The sequence below is a fragment of the Capsicum annuum genome, chromosome 3 (assembly GCF_002878395.1).
Source record: "Capsicum annuum cultivar UCD-10X-F1 chromosome 3, UCD10Xv1.1, whole genome shotgun sequence".
Classification (NCBI taxonomy): Eukaryota; Viridiplantae; Streptophyta; class Magnoliopsida; order Solanales; family Solanaceae; genus Capsicum; species Capsicum annuum.
Genome location: NC_061113.1, coordinates 233,441,774 through 233,464,230, shown reverse-complemented (window position 1 = coordinate 233,464,230; position 22,457 = coordinate 233,441,774). Strand labels below are relative to the sequence as shown.

Sequence of the window (22,457 nt, the reverse complement as noted above, 5' to 3'; positions counted from 1 at the left end):
GATATGTTGAAAAGATACATCAATGAGATGATCACATGTACGACATTCATTGTCAACCTATAGTTTGACATTCATAAAGTTGCTTGCTCAATAAAATTGAGTTAAGAACATAATTTTCAGATTGTGTAATCAAGAAAGTTATCTTGATGATAATGGTTTGGCATTGAATGTCTTCGATAAATACCTAAACCACTATTAATGAGAACAAAACTTCATGTATTGGTCTAAAATATGATATATTGCAATAGCATTTGTATGCATTAGACCAGTAAATTATGATTATTTTTTTCCTCTCAATTGGTTTAAGGTCGGGAACTAATTATTCCATCTAATAATTTTGATGTGCGGTATACGATTAATGAATATACTATAATGCACAAAGATGGATTCCTCAAAGAAGTAGAGGATGTATGTTAGTTTTCCTAACATAAGGGGGAGATTATAAGCGCTATGAAATATGTTAGGAATTATTATCATATCCTCATCCAAAAGATAATTCAAGTCAAATGCCGAAAGCATCTCATATTAAGCGCAAGTGCTCTTATTTTGTGTTCCTAAAGGACAAAGTCTATACATGCGTAAAGGGTGATAGACTAATCGGTTTCAAATGAAATAGTCCTTGAAAAATAAGGAGCAAATAATCATAATAAGAAGGCAATGAACTCTTGAAGAGCCTACGACATAACACTTCATGAAACCTTATGTAAGGTTCATGTGCCTGAAAATAATGAAGTGAAGAGATTTCAAAATGTTATGTCGCATTGTGAGCCGATACAAAATGATATATCATCAATATCTTTGACACAATATTAGCGCAATATTGTGAAAGATTACGGGGATCTGAATTCTACATTTATTTAAGAATGCTGACGTAGAAACATTTATCAAGTGACATGAAAGGATGCATTTTGGTAAGCATAAAACTTATTTGATTTGCAGTCCAGGCACTTGAAGATATTACTCATGAAATGTTGAATATTGTCACTTGACAAAACTTATGTGAAAACTTTTAAGGATTCAAACTGCTTGAAGCATATAAAAGTTCCTGGGAAACTTATTTATAATCCTTATATTATATAAGTTTATTGCTTGAACATCATTGAAACTCTTGGAGAGTTTTCAAAGCAATAGATTATTTGCTGAAATTTAAAATATATCGAATTGAATTGATTATGAAGTACCATATCTTAGTGCAATTGATGCACTCATGTACCTTGCAAATACTACAAGGCCTATAGCCTTTTCAGTCAATTTGTTAGCAAGGTATATTTCTGCTCCTACTATGAGACATCAAAATGGGATAAAACACATGAACTTGTTTTATTCTAAAGATTGCAGTCCCGATCTTATTGGTCATGCTGATGATGGGTACTTATCTGACCCGCATAAAGCTCAATCTCAAATAGGCTATGTGTTCATATGTGGTGGTACTGCTATATCTCAGAGATATACAAAGCAGTCTATCGTAGCCACTTTATCGAATCATGCTAAGATAATAGCTATTCATGAAGCAAGCCGATAATGTGTATGGTTGAGGTCCATGATACATCTCATTCAAGAAAAATGTGGTGTGAAATATGACAATCTACCCACAATTTTATACAGAGATAATTCAACATACATAGCACATCTTAAGGGAGGATTCATAAATGGAGATAGAACAAAGTACATTTTGCCAAAACTTTTCTACATACATGAGCTACAAAAGAATAATGACATTAATGTGCAACAGATTCGTTCAACTGACAATGTGATTGATTTATTCACCAAATCTTCTCCAATTGCAACTTTCAAGAAGATGCTGCACAAGATCGAGATGCAAAAGTCAAGGATGTTCTCATTAGAGGAGTTAATACGCGTTGTACTCTTTTTTCCTTATGAGGTTTTGTCCCACTGGTTTTTCTTTGTAAGGTTTTTAATGAGGCAGCCGAAATGCGTATTATTAGAGATGTGTACTCTTTTTTCTTCACTGAATTTTTTTTCCTATTAGGTTTTTTCTAGTAAGGTTTTAACGAGGCACATTATCTGCCAATTAGACATTCAAGGGGGAGTGTTATAAATGTATTTACATTATAATGAATATCTATCAAGATCTACTTTGGTATCTATTAGGACTTGAAACATCCGTTTTTTACTTAGACTAGGGGTAAATTTTTTCTATAAATAGAGGATTTTATTCATTGTATTTACAATCTGATGATCTCTCATCCTCAAAGAGAAGAAATAAGAATTACTTTTTCTGTTTTGTCGACTCTTTCTTTCTTGTTCTTTATTATTTCATAACAATTTAACTTTTATCCCAAAAGTCTAAGAAAAGTTCAAAACACAACTCAGACTCTATTTCCAACGCTAATTTTTTTTTTTTTTTTTCAAAATTTTGAGGACCAAAAGTGTACTAATTTTCTCCTCAGTACCAATTAGCTGCCCAAAAACTAGCCAGCCCAATTGTCTCCAAAAGGATTCGAAGCGGGTCAGTATCTCGGATCTGTAACCCATACCGATTTTCATCGTAGTAAGGAAATCTCTGCGTCTGTTTACAGAAATTCAGAGAAGAGAAGAGAAATGGCGTCGGTAGTAAGGAGCATTTTCCAGTCGATCAAGGAAAAAGGCATCGGAAATTTCGTCAGGGAGCTCAAACAAGAAGGATACCTGTTAGTTCTCTTCCCTTTTATTATGCAATTTTGCATAATCTGATTTGCAATTTTTATCAATTTGATTCCGTATATCTGATTATGAATTCGTTTTTTGTGTTGATTATCCCCATTCAATCTCCCGCTGTAAGCTCAAGTTTGAGAATGAGAGGGTTTGGAATATCTGTTGTTTGGTTTACCCTTAGTAGTTTTGTTGAAAATGAGTTCGTTTGGAATTGAAATAACAGGAACAACAACAACAACAACAACAAACCCAGTATATTCCCACATAAGTGGGGTCGGGGGAGGGTAGATTGTACGCCGTCCATACCACTGCCTCTAAAGAAGTAGAGAGGCTGTTTCCGATAGACCCTGGCTCAAGATAAAAGGCAGTAGACAAAAGCATAGAACACCATAAAATAACATTCATACGACATCCACAACAAATTGCACATTGTCAAACCGAGGACATCAAAGTCCACCTAATTACTGACTATGACTCATCCACACCCTTAGCCCTCTATCCTAATGCTTTTCCTCCAAATCTTCCTATCCAGAGTCATGTCTCAGTCAGCTGTAACTTCTTCATGTCACGTTTAATCACTACTCTCCAATATTTCTTCGGCCTACCCCTACCCCGTTGGAAACCAACCTCTCACATCTACGAACTGGGGCATCTATGCCTCTCCTCATCACATGACCAAACCATCTCAACCTCACTTCCCGCATTTTATCCTCCACTGATACCACTCCCACCTTCTTCCGAATAATTTCATTCCTAACCCTGTCAGCCCTAGTGAATCCACACATCCAATGCAACATCCTCATTTCCGCCACCTTCAACTTTTGGATATGAGAATTCTTAACCGACCAACACTCCGCTCCATACAACATTACAGGCCGGATTGCAACTCTATAGAATCTGCCTTTCAGCTTGGGGGCACCTTCTTATTGCATAAAATTCCCGAAGCGAGCCTTCATTTCATCCAACCTGCCCCAATACGGTGAGAGACATCCTCATCTATTTCTCCATTACCCTGGATCATAAATCCGAGATACTTACAACTATCCCTCTTGCAAACCTCGTGAGAATCCAACTTCACTACCACCTCCTCCTCTTGCTTCGAGTCACTAAACTTGCACTCCAAGTACTCTGTCTTGGTCCTACTCAACCTGAAACCTTTGGACTCCAGTGTTTGTCTCCAAACCTCCAACTTATCATTAACCCCTTGTCGCGACTCATCAATCAAAACTATATCATCCGCGAAAAGCATACACCAAGGCACCTCGCCTTGTATATTTCGCGTCAACACATCCATCACCAAAGCGAATAAAAACAGACTAAGAGTTGATCCCTAGTGTAACCCTGTCAAGACCGGTAAATGCTCCGAATCTCCCCCACTGTCCTTACCCGTGTCCTTGTTCCCTCGTACATGTCCTTAATCGTTCTGATGTACGCCACTGGGACCCCCCTCGCTTCCAAGCATCTTCACAGGACCTCCCTAGGAACCTTGTCATACGCCCTTTCCAAGTCAATAAACACCAGCCTCTTCCTCTCTCTGTATTACTCTACTAGTCTCCGCACAAGGTGAATTGCCTCGGTCGTGGAGCGACCAGGCATAAAACCAAATTGATTCTCCGAGATAAACACAAACTTCCTCAACCTCCGCTCCACCACCCTCTCCCAAATTTTCATCGTGTGACTCAACAACTTAATACCCCGATAGTTATTGCAACTCTGAATGTCACCCTTGTTCTTATATAAAGGAATTATAGTGCTCCATCTTCACGCCTCAGGCATCTTTGCTGACTTGAAAATATTGTTAAACAAGTTGGTCAGCCACCTCAATCCTGAACCGCCAGAGAACTTCCAAAAATTCACCGGAATCTCGTCGAGCCCCATCGCCCTGCCCCTTCGCATCTTGCGAATAGCCTCACTGACCTCATCTACCTTAAAGCGCCGGCAAAAGCCAAAGTCGCGACTCTCCCCGGAATGCTACAACTCCCCTAACACCACACCTCTGTCCCCCTCCTCATTCAAGATCCTATGAAAATATGACTGCCATCTTTTCTTAATGAGGTCGTTTTCTACCAAAACTCTGCCATCCTTTCCTTAATGCACTTCACCTGGTCCAGATCACGACCCTTCCGCTCCCTAACCTTGGCAAGCCTAAACATCCTCGTCTCCCCGTCTTTCTCCTCTAACCCCTTATACAAACTCTCAAAAGCTGCTGTCTTAGCAGTCGTGACTGCTGACTTAGCCTCCTTTTTTGCTACCTTGTACTCCTCCCTGCTCACCCACTTCTCTTCTTTTTCCTTACTCTCAACCAACTTAGCGTAAGCCGCCTTCTTCATCTCGACCTTCTTCTTAACATCTTCATTCCACCACCAATCCCCCCAATACCGTCCAAACCCGCCCCTCGAAACACCCAACACCTCTCTAGCAGCCTCCCTGATGCAACCAGCAGCCCTATCCCATATACTATCCACGTCCCCCCTGCCCTCCCACACCTCCAACCCCTCCAACTTCGCCCCTATCTCCAAAGCACTAACCGGAGTCAGGCTACCCCACCTAACCCTAGGCCGACCCTTCCGAGCCCGCCTAGTCTTACCCTTCTTGATACCTAAGTCCATCACTAGGAGTCTATGCTGGGTCGCAAGATTCTCACTCGGGATTACTTACAATCCTTACACAAAACTCTATCCCCCTTCCTAAGCAGCAAAACGTCAATTTGAGTCTTGGCTATCCTACTACGGAAAGTAACCAAGTGCTCTTCCTTCTTTGAAAAGCTGGAATTCACTACCACCAACCCAAAGGCCCTCACAAAATCCAAAAGAGCAGCTCCCTCATCGTTCCTAACCCCGAACCCAAAGCCCCCATGCACATCATCATACCCTAACGGTGAAGACCCGATGTGCCTGTTGAAATCCCCACCTATGAAAATCTTCTCCGAACTAGGCACGCCTCTAATCGCCTCATCCAAACCCTCCCCAAAACTCTTCTTCTCTTCCTCGTCCAGGCCCACCTGAGGCACATACACACTACAGATGTTCAAAGTAAACCCCCCCAAGTCCAACTTGATTGTCATAACCCTATCACTAATTTTTTTAACCTCCACTACCCACTCCCTATGCTCTTCGTCCACAAAGATACCTACGTCATTCCTACGCCTATCACTACCTGAATACCACAACTTGTATCCATGTACATCCCTAGCCTTGGAACCTATCACTTGGGCTCCTGAGCACACACAATATTAATCTTACCCACTTGGTCTCCTGAGCACACACAATATTAATCTTTTTCTTCCTAAGAGTCTTAACCAGTTCTATTGACTTACCCTGCAGGGTCCCAATGTTCCACGACCCTACCCTCACACTATCACCTCTTTTGTCCCCTCCCTTAATACCTTGCACTCCGCATCTCGAACCTAGCCCAACACCAGCCCCCTATGACCCCCAGGACATGACCCTAAACCACCATGAGCCCCCAAGCCACTAACTACTCAACACAAAGTACAACGAAGATTAAAAACAACAGTAATCCAATAACAATAAACGGCACACGCAAAGCACCAAATGCAACCAATATTCAAGCACCCCAGATGCTAGCGGAATAAAGTAATAAATAAATAAAGTGAAATAACAGGAACAATTAGATAATATTGGAATGAAATCGATTATTATATTAAATGCTCTGATTTCTCAACGATTACATAACATGAAATGAAATCAATTATTATATTAAATGGTCTGATGTCTGAACGATTACATAACATGAAATGTTTCTGGTAAAATGCTTTTTGTTTTGTTTGATAAGTGTGGTGTCCGAGTCAAGCTTGCCCACAACTCGACTAATTTCACTGGGTACCTGCCTCGTCCCACTAGCAATAGGTACTAGGTATCTCTATATCCATAAAGAATAGGATAGATGTGAAGAAATCACCTACTATTTTTCTTTGGTCTCTGCTGGGATTTGAATTTGAGACCTCATGGTCTCACCTATTTCATTGACCACTAGACCACACCCTTGGGTGCAATGTTTTGGTGTTTTCGATTCATTATTATTGTGCATAATGACATGTGATAAAGTTATAATCCCATGTTTTCAGCAAACTTCTGATCTTTATAGTTTTTTTTTTTTTTTTTGTGTGTGTGAATAACCAACTTGAATCAATCCCATCTAGTTTTGGATTAAGGAGCTATTGTTACTATAACCAGTTTAAACTGACTTAGTTCTGTTCTTGAAGTAACCAAAGTAAATTGGATATTATGATTGATTCTAGCTTTTTGGAGCATTAGTTTTTTACGACCAAACTAAACATACTTGCTTGGTGCTCAGTCACTGTCATTATTTAAAAACATTTACATTCTTGTTTTTTATGTGATGTCATTAGTGTCAAAGTCTCAGCTAATTACTTCTTCCATCTTTGCATTTTACCAGGAGGTGTCTCCCGGATGGAAATCTTCTGTAAGTACCATTTTTAGCTCTCTTTCTGATTAAGTTCTGTAAAAAGATTGCACCACTTTTGGTTAACCACCCTTGAAATGATGAATTCATAACTAAATGGTTCATTTGTCAATGGGGGTAAGTTAGGGGGTTGACTTGTTCATCTTTATGAACTTGTTCAATACAGAGTTTCCGGTCCATATGAGGTTACATAATGAACTTAATAAAATAAGGTACATGGAACTATTCTGTGATCTATGGTGTTGTTAGCTGTACTTGTTACCATCTATAGTATTGATGTCAAACTGTTGAAAAAAATTGTTCATTCCATTTATTTGGTTTTGATTGCCTAAATTTTTGTTGACTTGAGCTAAGAAGTTGACATGAAGTCATGATAGGGAATTTAAAACTTTTCGGTGGCGAAGTCTTGTTTTTACCTGGCTCTGCTACAATTGACGATCACATGTTCAGGATGCACAGAGTAACTTTTGTGTGTTTTTATTAGAGAGGAACAGAAGTAAAATTTATTAACCTAGCTAGTATCAAGCAGTTGCAAAAGTCTTTGACTGGTCATTGCATCTTTCAAGTATGGGAAAAGATCTCACTGTGATTGTTTATTTCATCACTGCTTGAAATATTTTCCATTTTTCTGCCCCAATTTTGATCTAGTGGTAAGATTGCAACAAGTGATGTGTGGGTTAGGCACATATCACAAGTTCGAACCCTGCCGCTGATAAAAACCTGGTATATAAGTGGAGAAGGGTAGATGGGCAGACTCATTATCCAGCTAGTTTCAAACAGTGTGCACTGGCCCTCAGGGATTTTCTTAGTTATAAAAACAAATAGATTTTCTGTAGTTCTTTTATTGCTGAACTAGATATTCTCCTTAGTATGTAATAGTTAGTTGATTGTCCATTTTTTTGATGAAATGAGCGGATTTAGAGCTGTTACTTGGTTAAATATTATTAGACAAGAAGACAATCTCAAGGGAAATGAACTCATTCTAATGGTATCCAAGCTTTTAAGTTCTTCTCTTTTCTATGTTCATCTTGCTTATATCAAGATCATGTCAAGCATGTATCTCTTTTGATTTCTATCAGCTCCATGTTAGGGGGTTGACTTCATTGTTGAGGCTGATTTTTCTTTTTTTCTAAAAAAATCTAGGTAGCTAACTCTTTTATGAACGAAGTCCTATGAGGTCCATTGGCGTTGTACATGTAAATCTTGGAAAGTTTATATTCTTTTGTTTTCATAATTAACTATTTTGATCCTCTCTTTCTTATCCTTAGTTCTTCTCATCAGTTGCGAAGGTTTCAAGTCCTGAGGAAAATTTGCTTTGGTAGAAACATGCTGTAACTTTAGAATCTCATCATATAATAAGAAAACTTATTTTCTTGCAATTGTCAGAAAATTTTAATTTGGCTAGTTTCTCAAGGTTTTTACTCTCACACACTCCAACTACTGGTGTCAGCAACCACCAACAAGGTCTGAGTTGAAATTCTTGCAAATGGAGACATGAGCGTATGAGGTGAGGTGCTAAAGAAATCTTGCATTGTCAGAAAATAGATTGGAACTAAAACACCAGGTTCAGATTCAGAACATTTATTTCAAACAATGCCAAAGGCATAGGAAAAATCCCCACTAGTTAGAGTAGTGCAGAAATTGCAGTTATTTTTACTTTCTCTTTGGTAAAATCTTTTTCTCTTTAATATTGCATGCATAATCTTATAATCCGGGACTCTGGGTTGTATTGGGAGGGACAATCCCCTTTTAAATTAATTTTAGGAGAACCCTTTTAAAACTTTGTTTTACAGACCTCCAGTAATACGTTCCATTTGTCCGAATGACTGGCATCTCTCCATAAACATTTATATCTTCAGAAGAAGATTTCTATAAAAAATTCTTTTCTTAAGAGATATGAAGCTTCCTTTTCTACAAAGCTAGCCCAGAATGTACGTCTAAGCACATGACCTCCCTCTTATGATAAGTCTTCAGCATCATCTCTTGAAAACATTTTACCCAATATATGCTGTCAATTGATAGAAGCTATTGAAACTTGATATGGATTTTGAATCTAGTTGCATCAACAACTATAGTCTTCACATCTGGATTTGTTAAAAGCCATGTGATGCACTTATATATGTGCTATGAGCATGTTTTTTTTTAAGTAGGAGATTGGAAGAGGATGTAAACACTTGTTGTCTGCTTTTCCCGGTTTTGGTTCTCTTGATATTTTGTTATTAATAACCAGTTTCTTGCAAAAAATGACCATATTGATATAACATGGGGTGCGATTCTCAAGTATAATTCTTTCCTTACATATATTTAACTTATTTTTCACTTTTTATTTTCATTTGGTATGCGGATGATATGGATTGATCTTAAATGGAGAAACATGGCCGGGGAGGATTCGTATAGCCGTATTTCAATTCTAGGAGCTCGGGTTAATAACGATTCGACCCGAGCTCTCAACTTGTTTCCTCATGCTAAAGAAACATCATAATTAGCAGAAAATTTTTATGGTCTCACTCTCGTTTGCCTCTTTGGTTTAGATTTTAAGATTTTTTATCCAACTCATTACTTTTCATGCTTACAAGGCAGCAGTAAGATACATGCCTGGGTAAGACAATAATTTTTCTTAAAAAAAATTTCTCAGTTAGGTATCAGTGAGACCATTGAAAGACCTTGCTACCTCTCTCTCTTGTTAAAGCGATTTCTTAAATTTGTCCATCTAAAATACTATTTGTTTCTTGTTTATTTCAGGCAAACCAAGATCCACAACATAGGTGCAACACTTGTTGGTGTGGATAAATTTGGTAACAAATACTATGAGAAGCTAGGGGATACACAATCTGGTTGGTAACTACTTTCCTGTGTCTTAATCATTTGATACGAGTGCCACAGAATGTATCTTCAATTTTATGGGTTTCCTGGGTATCACTTAAAAGTTGAGGGTTGTATCATTTGGGTTGTAAAATCTTATGCTACTATATTTTCCCCTCAATACGATCAGAGGAAATGCTTTATGTAGCCACGTGTAAGAAGGTTATATTCCCCTTCTTCGAGGTAAAAGAGCAAAGGCCTCTTGCTCTTTATTCGCTGAGTAGTTGTTGCCACCTGTTGCACTATACACGAGCCAGAGTTGCTACTTTTTCAAAGAGACACTTTATTGCTACAGAACTTAGTGCGGTTCAAATGGTCTGCTTCATTATGTGTACTCTATTAATCTCTCTTGTTCGAGGATGTTAACTTTACAGGAGGCTTTGCTGAGTAGTTGTTGCCACCTGTTGCATTATCTACAAGCAAGAGTTGCTACTTTTTCAAAGAGACACTTTATGGTTACAGAACTTAGTGCGGTTCAAATGGTCTGCTTCATTATGTGTATTCTATTAATCTCTCTTGGTCGAGGATGTTAACTTTACAGGAGGCTTGTTTGTCTCTCTGTGTGAAATAAGTGTTTTGGCATAGTTAGACATGCTTTCCAGGTCGTAATGGGAGGCTTGACTACGTTTCAAATTCTAGACACAATGGATAACCTTAAGGGTGATAGTTTGGAGTTACATTGCGCGTAATCCCCTTGTATAGTGGGAATATAGGGAATAATGCCTGTAACCCAAATTTGGGAGACCTTTGACCTCAGTGATTTATTCGTTTATTTTAATTTTATGATTGCTCAAGTAAAAGCATCTTCTGTTGACATGATTATATAGGAAGACACCGGTGGGTGGAGTATGCGCAGAAGGATCGTTACAATGCTTCACAAGTTCCACCAGAATGGCATGGCTGGCTCCATTACATCACTGATCACACCGGAGATGAAGTAAGCCCTGACAAGTTTCCTTACATGCATACTACATTTCAGAATTCTTATTATATTACATGGCATGCAGCTGCTACTGCTGAAACCACAGAGGTACGGGATTGAGCACAAGGAAAACGTTTCTGGTGAAGGCGATGCATACATATATCACTCCAAGGGACACACTTTAAATCCTGGACAGAGAGACTGGACTAGGTACCAATCCTGGCAACCCACCAAGAAGGAATAGGTTTCAATGTCTTCAAAAAGCAATTTCTAAAGCACAGCTGGACAATTATATGGATTTACTGCCATGCTTCATTAATAAAAAGTCGTTGTATTGGACCTGTAGTTACAAGCGCATGTGCACTATCAAATTTCAGGTTGATACATTTGCTGTTCAATCTCTTATCATTGATATGGTGTCAGATTTTGAATTGGATCCAAAATGTAGTCATGCACGCTTTATCCGTTTGCCGGTTTAAAGTGTCTGATGGTTATTTTTGAAACTAAGCTATTCACTGATATGTTATCCTTTGAATTGAAAATGTTGGACCGTGATGTGAAGAGCAAATGGTGATGGTGGTGACCATATGCATTGAATTTGAATGTAAATACATTATACAGTTTCCCCCCCTTCCCTGTCACAAGATGAATGTCGTATAAATATGAATCTTAAGATGGATTTTCGATTACATAATACTAGACAAGTTAATAAGTGATCATATTTAACATAAGATACGAATAGTACATGGAGGATAAACTGAGTCTCATTCTAGATGTCTTGAGGTGTTCTATGTGGACTTTCAGATGGATTGTTTGTTTATGCAACAATATAATATTGAGTAGTCGGTCATAAATTCTTATCAAATGGATTCCTCCCATTCCAGGAATATATAAAGCTAAACACTAATGGTGCTTACTGTGGAAAGAAAATTACAGGCGGTTTTGGAGGTGTTGTTCCCAAATGGATATGGCTGAGATGACAGTTTTTCTTCTTGGCTAGTACTCGAAATCCGATGTTTGAAAGACAACCAATCCTTGTCTTCACTGGCTCCGTAAAAGAAGCAATTCTCCAAAGTCAGACATTAGCTGAACTGGAAGCTCTTCACAAGGATTACAGTTGTCTTACCTACGAAAGGTAAACCCGAAAGAAGAACAAATTTCACTAAGCTATTTCAACCTATTTACGATTCTATTAGTGCATCTTGGAGCTTCCTATTTAAGATGTTGGAAAATTTAGTAGTCCTGGAATAACTTTATATAAGCTAAGGAAGTAGCAAATGCTTTGGCCTGGCAAAGATCTGATCTAGCAGCATGTAACCAGCCCTCTATCATGCTAATTCCATCAAGAGTCTGTCAAGAAAAAGTGGAAGCAGATCAGGAAGAAATATCACCAATCAAGTTAATGTTTGTGTCTACGTATAATAGTTACCTTGTTTTAATCTGTCTATAATCACTAGTTCTGATAGTGAACAACTATCTGTAACCTCTTAATGTGCTATAATATACATATAAATACTCTTACCCAAAAAAAAGAAAGATTTTCAAAGGGAATTTGGGTCTAGACAGGAGTTTAATGCCTAAAAAGTTAATAACAAATGTAAGAAGAGTGAGATGAGACGCAAAATTGTTTTAAATTTCGTTCCAAAGTAAAAATTACAGAAGAAAAAACATTAGTAAAGGTTGCGAAAGGATTGCAGATGAATTCAAGACCTCGCATAAACAAGTCTAAAACATTAATTATTTTGGATTGAAGGGAGTATTTGTTTGTATTCTTAACTTGATTCGTGTTGTCTCCATAAACGAAATTATAGGTTTCCGTAATCACATTTTTTACTAGACTTAATTATTGAAATGATTTTAATTAAGTTGTTCACAGAGTCAAGTGCCTAAGTTCAAAGGAATCCTAATGTTCTCCAAGGACATACTTTATTAGTGCAAGTGAATACTTTTTGCCTTTGCTCAACTCCCACATCGATGAAGCAACTGCAGAAACAAGAAAGCTGCAGGGTACTAAAGGGCCAAACGGGGCTCATAGAAATTCATACCTTTCTCGGCCTTTTGGCTAAGATCAAGTGTAGTATCTGTTCTTATCAGTTTAATATCTGATATGTGGGCCATTGGTCCACACGATATTAACTCAATTTTTTGAGGGGAAGAGTCCATCAAGGTAGCTTGCTACCTGGGCTCTTGCGCGTCGCCCATGCGTTGCACTATTGCTTGGGCCTGGCGCACCCCACCAATGGAGTTTGAGCTTTTCGGCCCAACGGGCACTGCAGTGAGCCCTTAATGTTACGTTTTTTTCATTATTTGTACTTTATCTTGTAAAGTGACTTTTATACTTTTTCTATGGTTGATTATTAAGACTGTCTGCCCATGTATCAGTAATTTGCCTTTATTCCATAAGTTGGAAATCCTAATTGCCTTGTAAGTTTGAAAGTCCTTTAATTTTTCCGGGACCGGTGATTCCATCCTGTGGTTGGAGTGTAAGGGTTACTTAGTTGAAGAAGCATGCTGTGAAGTAGGTAATTGAAGAACAAATGTGGTTTGAAGTAGTGTATTACATCATTTTTGTGCAAAGGAAAAACATGGCAAGGAAAGAGCTCCAATATGTTGTTTAACTTGATTCCCACCTCCGGGGACAATTTTTCAGCATGAATATAACCTCTAATCCCCTTAATGTTATATATATCTTTTTCTCTATTGTTGCTATAATTATTGGCATTCGTAAAATTGGTTATCTTTCTAATGTTGCAGTACATTCGCTTCTTTTTTATTTTTTTGGCCAATTAATATGTATGAATGTGTGATGGACAATTAAATAGGATGATTTTCTACTGATGCGACATTTTCTTATCCATATGACTTGTTTGGTGTTATTCCGTTATAGAGGAATATTTTTGAATAAAAAAACTAACAAAAGATATTTTTGCTCAATTTCGGATATAGAGCAGTGGTACTTTTGGTCCTTTTTCGAATCAATCAATATATAATAATAAAAGAATGTAGAAGCGTGGACGTACTAAAAGAATATAGAAGCGATGATGACGTGACATCTCTTAATGGTCAGCATTCCTATTTATCTATTTTGTTAATTTTTTGATATTTTCTTCTCATTTTTCATGTTAAATAAATAATAATTGCATCCTTTTCAGAAGGAGCAGTATACTATACGTATAATGGAGCCACTGACATTAACATAGGCTTCCAGTAATAAAATTAATTATTCTATTGGTTACAGTTTATAGCCCTTATGAATTCTTTCAGTTATAACTTTATACATAAATAAGTAATTAATCATAGAATTTGAAAAGATTTTTTACCTTTATAATTTAACACAACATAGATTGACATTTTATCCAAATCTTAGTTAGTACAATTTAGCATATACAGGAAATAAATAGCAAATTCAAGACCAATTTTATTTTGAAGACATTAATACTACTATCATACAATTCATATACTTCTATGCAAATAGCTCTTCTATCACACAACAACGGGGACATGTACACTATTATGAAGTGAAGCAAGAAGAAGAAAGAAAATAAAGTCTAGAACATTGAAGAAGTCTCTCCATTAAGCCAACAAATTTGATATAGGTATATTCTTTTTGAGGATCGACGAATCGAATGATATTTGAATATATATATAAAACACACAAATACTCCACTTGAAATTATTTATTATATTTTTATGAAAGATATTTTTTTCCGACTGCGTGAACAGAATAGTACACAAGTATTAACTATTTCGTGCAAAATAAAATACGAGGGTACCAATTAAATGGTGCACCCACGAAATCCTCGCACATATAACTAGTATACTCTCTATTTTTTATTTGTTCCATATGATATGGCATTTTCATTAATAAAATATTATTACGGGTTTATTTTACTAAATAAATTTTATTAATTATATTTTAAAAATTTAAATTTGACTACTCGCCCCTCCTTACACTTTTACTTGTTACATGTTAACTTCTTGAGAATTAAATCGCATGAATTTTGACTACTCGTCCCTCTTTGAACTTTTACTTGTTACATGTTGGCTTCTTGAGAATCAAACCGCATAAATTTTGATCAATAATTTAAAATATATATTTTTTTATCATATTAATATGAGAAGGATTGCAACTTACAGTATAACTCACATACTTTTTGAACATCTAAATTTTAAATTCAAACTATTAAATTAATAATTCAATTTAGCTCCTAAAATGTATTAATTGACTTTCGTGACGAAAAGTGTGACAACTGAAAGTGAACGCTTATTTTATGTAGTTTTTTAATGATAATGATAGTATTGAAAGAAAAATAATAAAATATTTCTTTGATTTAGTAAAATGAACAAGTAAAATTGAAAATCTATTTTTAGCATGAGAGTCAATCAAAATAACGAGAGTGGGGTGGGGTTAAATCAATAAGGTAGAACTAAGTGTTCGACTTGAAATTGAGAAGGCGTAATGTGAAAGCTATTAGTTGCAAATCATAGAGATAATACATCGAATGATGAATAAAAACATCACAAAAATATATTATTGACGTATTTTGGTCAACTGTCTACATGTTGAAAACTAATATGGGAGAAAAATTTTCCTAAACAAAACTCTTTTAAATAACTATATTGTGGATTCTTTTGTGCTAGGGTATGACAGAGATCCTTAATTTATAGAGGTACAAAAAATTTCCTTCAAGGAAAAAGTTAGCCAAATATGGATGAGAATTATATTTTCCTTTTATGAAAAGTAAAAATAATTATGATAATACGTTTATTTTCCTTTTAAAAAAAGTAAAACTCAATTTTGATAAGAAAATCAGAACAAAAAAACTAACAAATCTCTTCTTTTTGGTTTGATTTTGTTGACTTTACTTGATTCCCCTTCTTAACATGTATTATCTTCGTTCTTCACATGATCTTCATATATCATTATTGCTTGACATGCTTAAAAATAGACCTTTTTTTTTTAATTAAAAGTATATGAGCCCTTTTAGGTTAAAAATATTGGAGTCCGTTGCAGGTTTAAAAGTGAATTTTATTTTTAAAGACGTAGCAACAAGATTTTTGAAAATATAATTGACAGTTATTTACACATGTAATTTTTTTTACTTTTTTTGTTGACAAAATATCTTCGCTATCGTCAACTTGCTTGCAACTTTCATCTTAGCATGTCTTCAATCAAATCATCAACTCATTGAACCATAGGATCGTTGGCTCTGATACCACTTATTGAGTTTGAAATTGAGAAGACATCATGTAGAAGCTATTGGTTGTAAATCGTAAAGATGATAAATTTATATGACCAATAAAAACATATTAAAAATTATATTATTGATATAAATTAAGTAAAGAAGGCAACAAAATTAACACACACAAAATAAAGAATAATCAATGTTGTAGTAATTTTTCACTACTTCTTTCAAGATGGACGGGGCTATATATATATCAAAGTATAAGAAAGAAAATAAGAGAGAGAGTCTTTTGTATTAATCTTTTTTCTATATCCATTTCTTTGTCATCAGTAGGTTATTTATAGCCATCATATTATGGTGGAATATGAATTGATAACTTTAATTTATATAAAATGGTGGGGACTAACTTCCACTTAACCATAAGTGGGATATTAGTGGTAATTAGCATCCATTATCCATAACACTCCCCCTTGGATGCCTATGAAATATTTACTGAATACGCATTTGAATGCTGCCTCAGTAAAAACCTTTCCAGGAAAAATTCAGTTGGATAAAAACCTTGGTTAAGGAAAAAAGAGTATAACGCATATTCTTACTCCCCCTGATGAAGACCCCGATTCAACCGGTTCAGTCTTCGCATCCCAATTTTGTATACCATCTTCTCAAAGGTTGAAATTGGTAAAGATTTGGTGAACAAATCTGTTGGATTGTCACTGGAGCAGATCTATTGTACATCAATATCACCATTCTTCTAAAGGTCATATGTGAATAATAACTTGGGTGAAATGTGCTTCGTTCTATCTCCCTTTATAAAGCCTCCTTTTAGTTGAGCTATACATGCTGCATTATCTTCAAATATGACTGTAGGTACCTTGATGTCAAGCTTTAGGCTACATCTCTCTTTGATGGAGTGTACTACTGATCTCAGACATATGCATTCTCTACTTGCTTCATGGATGACTATTATCTTAGCATGATTAGAAGAAGTAGCAACGATGGACTGCTTTGTCGATCGCCAAGATATTGCAGTACCTCTATATGTAAATACATAGCCTGTTTGGGACCATGCTTTATGTGGGTCAGATAAATAACCTGCATCTGCATAACCAACAAGATCTAGACAAATTTTGTTAGTATAAACAGATCCATATCAATAGTCCCTTTTGGGTACCTCAATATATGTTTAACTCTGTTCCATTGTCTTCACATAGGGGTAGAACTATACCTCGCTAGCAAATTAACAGAAAATGCTATATCTGGCCTTGTAGCATTAGCGAGGTACATAAATGCACCAATAGCACTAAGATATGGTACTTCAGGATCAAGAATCTCTTCACCGTCTTTCAGAGGTTGGAAAAGATCTTTACTTACTTCAAGTAATCGAACAACCATTCGAGTACTTAATGGATATGCTTTGTCCATGTAAAATAGTTTCAATACCTTCTGGGTATAAGCAGTTTGGTAAATGAATACTCCGTCTGCTAAATGTTCAATTTGCAGACCAAGATAAAGTTTTGTCTTTTCAAGATCTTTCATTTCGAATTCTTTCTTTAGATATTCGATTGTCTTTTGAAACTCTTCTGGAGTCCTGATGAGATTTATATCATCCACATAAATGGCGAGTCTAACAAACCCCGACACCATTTTCTTAATAAAAATACAAGGACAAATAACATTATTTATGTATCCTTTGTTTTTCAAGTACTCACTTAGACGATTATACCACATCTGTCCTGATTGTTTTAGATCGTACAACGATCTTTGTAATCTGATTGAATATAATTTTCGAGACTTTAAACTATATACTTCAGATATTTTTAATCCTTCTGGTATTTTCATATAAATATCGTTATAAGTGAACTATAAAGATAAGCTGTAACTACATCCATTAGATGAAATTTATGATTTTTATGTACAGCTAGATCGATGAGGTATTGAAACGTTATTGTATCTATGACAGGTGAATATGTTTCTTCATAGTCAATACCGGGTCTTTGAGAGAACTCTTGTGCAACAAGGCGTGCCTTGTATCTTATAATTTTATTTTTCTCATTTCTTTTATGTACGAAGACCCATTTATAGCCAACTGATTTTACACCATTTAGGGTTTGGACTATAGGCCCAAAAACCTCCCGTTTAGTAGGTGAATTCAATTCAAATTGAATCGCCTCTTGCCATTTTGGCCGATCTTTTCTTCATCGACATTCTTCGACAAATAGAGGTTCAAGGTCCTCATTATCTTGCATGATGTTTAGTGCAACATTGTATGCAAAAACATTATCCACCATAATTTTCGATCGATCTAAATTTACCTCATCAGTAGTAGAACTTATTGAAAGTTCTTCATTCACTTGAGTCTCGGGTTCACTGATTTCTTCAGGAATATCAGGATCAATTAGATTTTGAGTCTCTTCAGGAGAATCTTTTAAAATACCATCTTTATCATTTTTCGCATTTTTTTTTTCTAAGATTTTTATCCTTTGAACCCAAAGGCCTTCCACACTTCGGGCGTGCTTGAATTCATAAGCTATTACAGTAAAAGATGGTTCTTTTAGAACTTCAATTCGGATAGGCACATTCGCTGCAGGGACATATGACTTGGTTATCCTTTTCAAATCAGTAAATGCATCTGGCATTTGATTTGCTAATTTCTGTAAGTGAATGATCTTTCGGATCTCACTTTCATATATGGGGGTGCGTGGATCAAAATGAGATAATGATGAAACTTTTCACTCAATTTCTCTTTTAAGTTCACGCTTTTCTCCCCCTAATTGCGGGAATTTTGTTTCATCAAATCGACAATCTACAAATCGAGCAGTAAATAATTCTTCCGTCAATGGTTTAAGGTAGCGAATTATAGAGGGTGACTCAAACCCCACATATATTCCTAACCTTCTCTGGGGGTCTATCTTAGTACGCTAAGGTGGTGCAATTGGCACATATACAACACATCCAAAAATTCGTAGATGGGAAATATTTGGTTCATGGCCCAAAATCAATTGAAATGGAGAGTATTTATTATAATGAGTTGGCCTGAGACAAACAAGTGATGCTGCATGTAAGATAGCATGACCCCAAACAATAGTAGGCAATTTTGTTTTCATAAGCAATGGTCTTGCTATTAATTGTAGGCGCTTAATAAATGACTCGGCAAGGCCATTTTGAGTATGAACATGAGCAACATGATGTTCAACTTTTATTCCAACTGACATGCAATAATCATAAAAAACTTGGGATGCAAATTCTTCAGCATTATCGAAGTAAATAGCCTTAATAGAATAATCTGGGAATTGCGCCCTTACTCTTATTATTTGTGCAAATAATTTCGCAAACGCCAGGTTGCGAGATGATAAGAGGCACACATGCGACCATCTTGAAGATGCGTCTATTAGGACCATAAAATATCTGAATGTCCCACTAGGTGGGTGAATAGGCCCACATATATCCCCATGTATACGTTCTAGAAACTGAGGGGATTCGACGCTAACTTTCAGTGGCGATGGCCTAGTTATCAATTTGCCTTGATAGCAAATAACACATGAAAATTCACCTAGTGTAAGAATCTTCAGGTTCTTTAAGGGATGCCCTTTTGAATTTTCAATGATTTGTCTCATCATTATTAAGCCAGGATGGTCTACTCGACCATGCCAAAGCACAAATGTATATATATCAGTAAACTTCTGGTTTACGATAGAGTGTGCTTCAATTATACTAATTTCGGCATAGTATAAGTCGGAAGACAAAGCTGGTAATTTCTCTAACATTTGTTTTTGACCTGAGACATTCATTGTAATGCCAAGATATTCGGCATTCATTTAATTTCTTGTCTCAACATGATATTTATTTCTGTGAATATCTTTAAAACTCAATAAGTTTCTTGGAGATTTAGAAGAGAACATTGCATCTTCTATAACTAGTTTTGTCCTCTTAGACAGAAATATAGTAGCTCTTTCGGAGCCTTCGATCAATTTTGAATTACCAGCAATTGCTATAATATTTGCTCTTCTTCTGAGTAAGTGAAAAAAGTATTTTTCATCTTTAAATATTGCATGTGTTGTCCCTCTATCAATTACACAATTATCGTCATGATCGATTATTGATCCAAATAAGACTTGAGGAGTATCCATATTTTCTTCAACATAAAAATATAAACATTATAATATAATTAGCACATAATATCATTCATTTACACATTATTTTATTTTCATATCCATATTTTAATTGCAGCTGTGTTCTAAACAATTAACATCTCTATTACATAATAGTTTTGCTATTACTAACTACGTGCATCTAAAGTACACATATTTAATATTGTATGTAATAACATGATCTATTGACTACTCATGTTAATTTCATAATATTTCTTCTATGAATATTCATTACTGCAATAAATAATTCTAGTCATAACGTTAGCATAATTTATGTACTATAACATTATATAAATAGCTCACACTATTAAATCTTCATGTGCGTACTACAAAATCAAAATTACTTAGTGATCATAATACTATACTATGGCACTAGCACGTAATATATTATATAAACTTTATAAGATTATTAAAATATTGATAATAGAAATGTAAATTAATTTTAACTTAAACAAACAAAAGAAAATAAACTAATACAAACTTAACAGAAAATTAACCTAATCGGATTATATCATTATTATCACCTACAGGGTGATTTACTTGTTCTTCAGGAACTGCAAAGAAATCTGACATTTCCAAGTCCATAGGCTCAACATTATCTTCTAGGAGGAAGTTTGTTTCAACATCATTTTCTGGCTTTTTCAGGGACACCTGATATAGTTTTACCAAATGCTTAGGCGTACGACAGACACGCTCCCAGTGCCCCTTTCCTCCACATCGATAACATTTACTTTCAGGATTCGTCCTTGGTGCTACTTCAGGAGCTTTACCCCTCTTTTTGTACAGCTGATGCCAAGGTTTATTGTTTATTGCAAGACGATTATCCTGATTGAAATACCTTTCACGACCACGACCACGACCACGACCTCGACCTCGACTGGGGTCAGAAATTTTCACGCCAAGTTGGGTGAAAATTTGCAGCATTCACTTCTGGGAATGGAGCAGTACTAGGAGGCCGAGTTTCATTACTCTTTATTAAAAGGTCATTATGTTGTTCAGCAACAAGAAGATGAGCAATTAATTCAGAATATTTTTTGAAACTCATTTCTCGGTATTGCTGCTGCAGGACCATACTCGAGGAGTGAAAAGTAGAAAGTGTTTTTTCTATCATGTCATGATCTGTGATCTTTTCTCCGCATAAGTCATACTGCGATTTAACTCTAAACATCGCAGAATTAGATTCAGTTACATTTTTAAAGTCTTGAAACCTCAAATAGGTCCATTCATTACGAGCTTGTGGGTGTATGGCCATCTTCAGGTGGTCATATCTTTCCTTTAAATTGTTCCACAATGTAAGAGAATCTTTGATCGTGAGGTACTTTATTTTTAACCCTTCGTCAAGATGATGACGAATAAATATCATGGTCTTGGCCTTATCTTGTTCAGATGCCTTATTGTTATTTTTAATGGTGTCTGCCAGACCCATTGTATTTAGATGTATTTCTGCGTCTAGTGCGCAGGACATATAAGTTTTACAAGATATATCTAGGGCACTAAAATCGCGTCTGAAAATATTAGCCATTATTTAAAAAAAATAAAATACTAACCTTTAAATACCTTCGGAATAATTTTGCAGAGGCTCGTGCTGATAACGCGATATAAATTAAGTAAAGAAGGCAACAAAATTAACACACACAAAATAAAGAATAATCAAAGTTGTAGTAATTGTCCACTACTTCTTTCAAGATGGAAGAGGCTATATATGTATAAAAGTATAAGAAAGAAAATAAGAGAGAGAATCTTTTGTATTAATCTTTTTTTTTTATATTCGTTTTTTTGTCATCAGTAGGCTATTTATAGCCATCATATCATGGTGGAATATGAATTGATAACTTTAATTTATATAAAGTGGTGGAGACTAACTTCCACTTAACCGTAAGTGGGATATTAGTGGTAATCAACATTCACTATCCATAACAATTATTGATATATTTTGATCAACTGACTTACATGTTGAAAACTAATATTGAAAATTATTAAACTTATTGGGCAAAAAATTTCTCTAACAAAATTCTTTAAAACAACTATATTGTGGATTCTATTGTATTGTGATATGAGATGGAGATACTCAATTTATAGAGGTACAAAATTTTTCCTCCAAAAAAAGATTAGCCAAATGTGTAAGAGAATTATATTTTTCTTTCAGAAAAAAGTAAAAATAATTATGATAATATGATTATTTTCGTTTTCAAAAAAGTAAACCACAATTTTGACTATAGGATTTGAGATCATAATTTC

The 22,457-nt window shown here is 35.6% G+C and overlaps 2 protein-coding genes and 1 non-coding gene across 3 annotated transcripts; 2 read left to right on the top strand and 1 right to left on the bottom strand.

Annotated features, from left to right (window-relative positions):
* Positions 1-2,314: 2,314 nt before the first annotated feature.
* Positions 2,315-11,427, top strand: LOC107862949 (probable NADH dehydrogenase [ubiquinone] 1 alpha subcomplex subunit 12). Its single transcript, XM_016708666.2, has 5 exons — positions 2,315-2,651; positions 7,075-7,101; positions 9,844-9,935; positions 10,791-10,900; positions 10,971-11,427. The coding sequence occupies exons 1-5, from the start codon at positions 2,563-2,565 to the stop codon at positions 11,127-11,129; spliced, it is 477 nt and encodes a 158-aa protein (XP_016564152.1). The 5' UTR covers positions 2,315-2,562; the 3' UTR covers positions 11,130-11,427.
* A 691-nt stretch (positions 11,428-12,118) lies between these two features.
* LOC107865001 (uncharacterized mitochondrial protein AtMg00810-like) lies at positions 12,119-17,715 on the bottom strand. The gene is made up of 3 exons (XM_016711375.1): positions 17,297-17,715; positions 12,811-12,868; positions 12,119-12,235 (listed from the first exon to the last, which is right to left on the bottom strand). Exons 1-3 carry the CDS (start codon positions 17,713-17,715, stop codon positions 12,119-12,121), a joined length of 594 nt encoding a protein of 197 aa, XP_016566861.1.
* Positions 12,927-13,122, top strand: LOC124897434. Its single transcript, XR_007054153.1, has one exon. It is a non-coding gene; the product is annotated as a U2 spliceosomal RNA (small nuclear RNA).
* Positions 17,716-22,457: the final 4,742 nt, after the last annotated feature.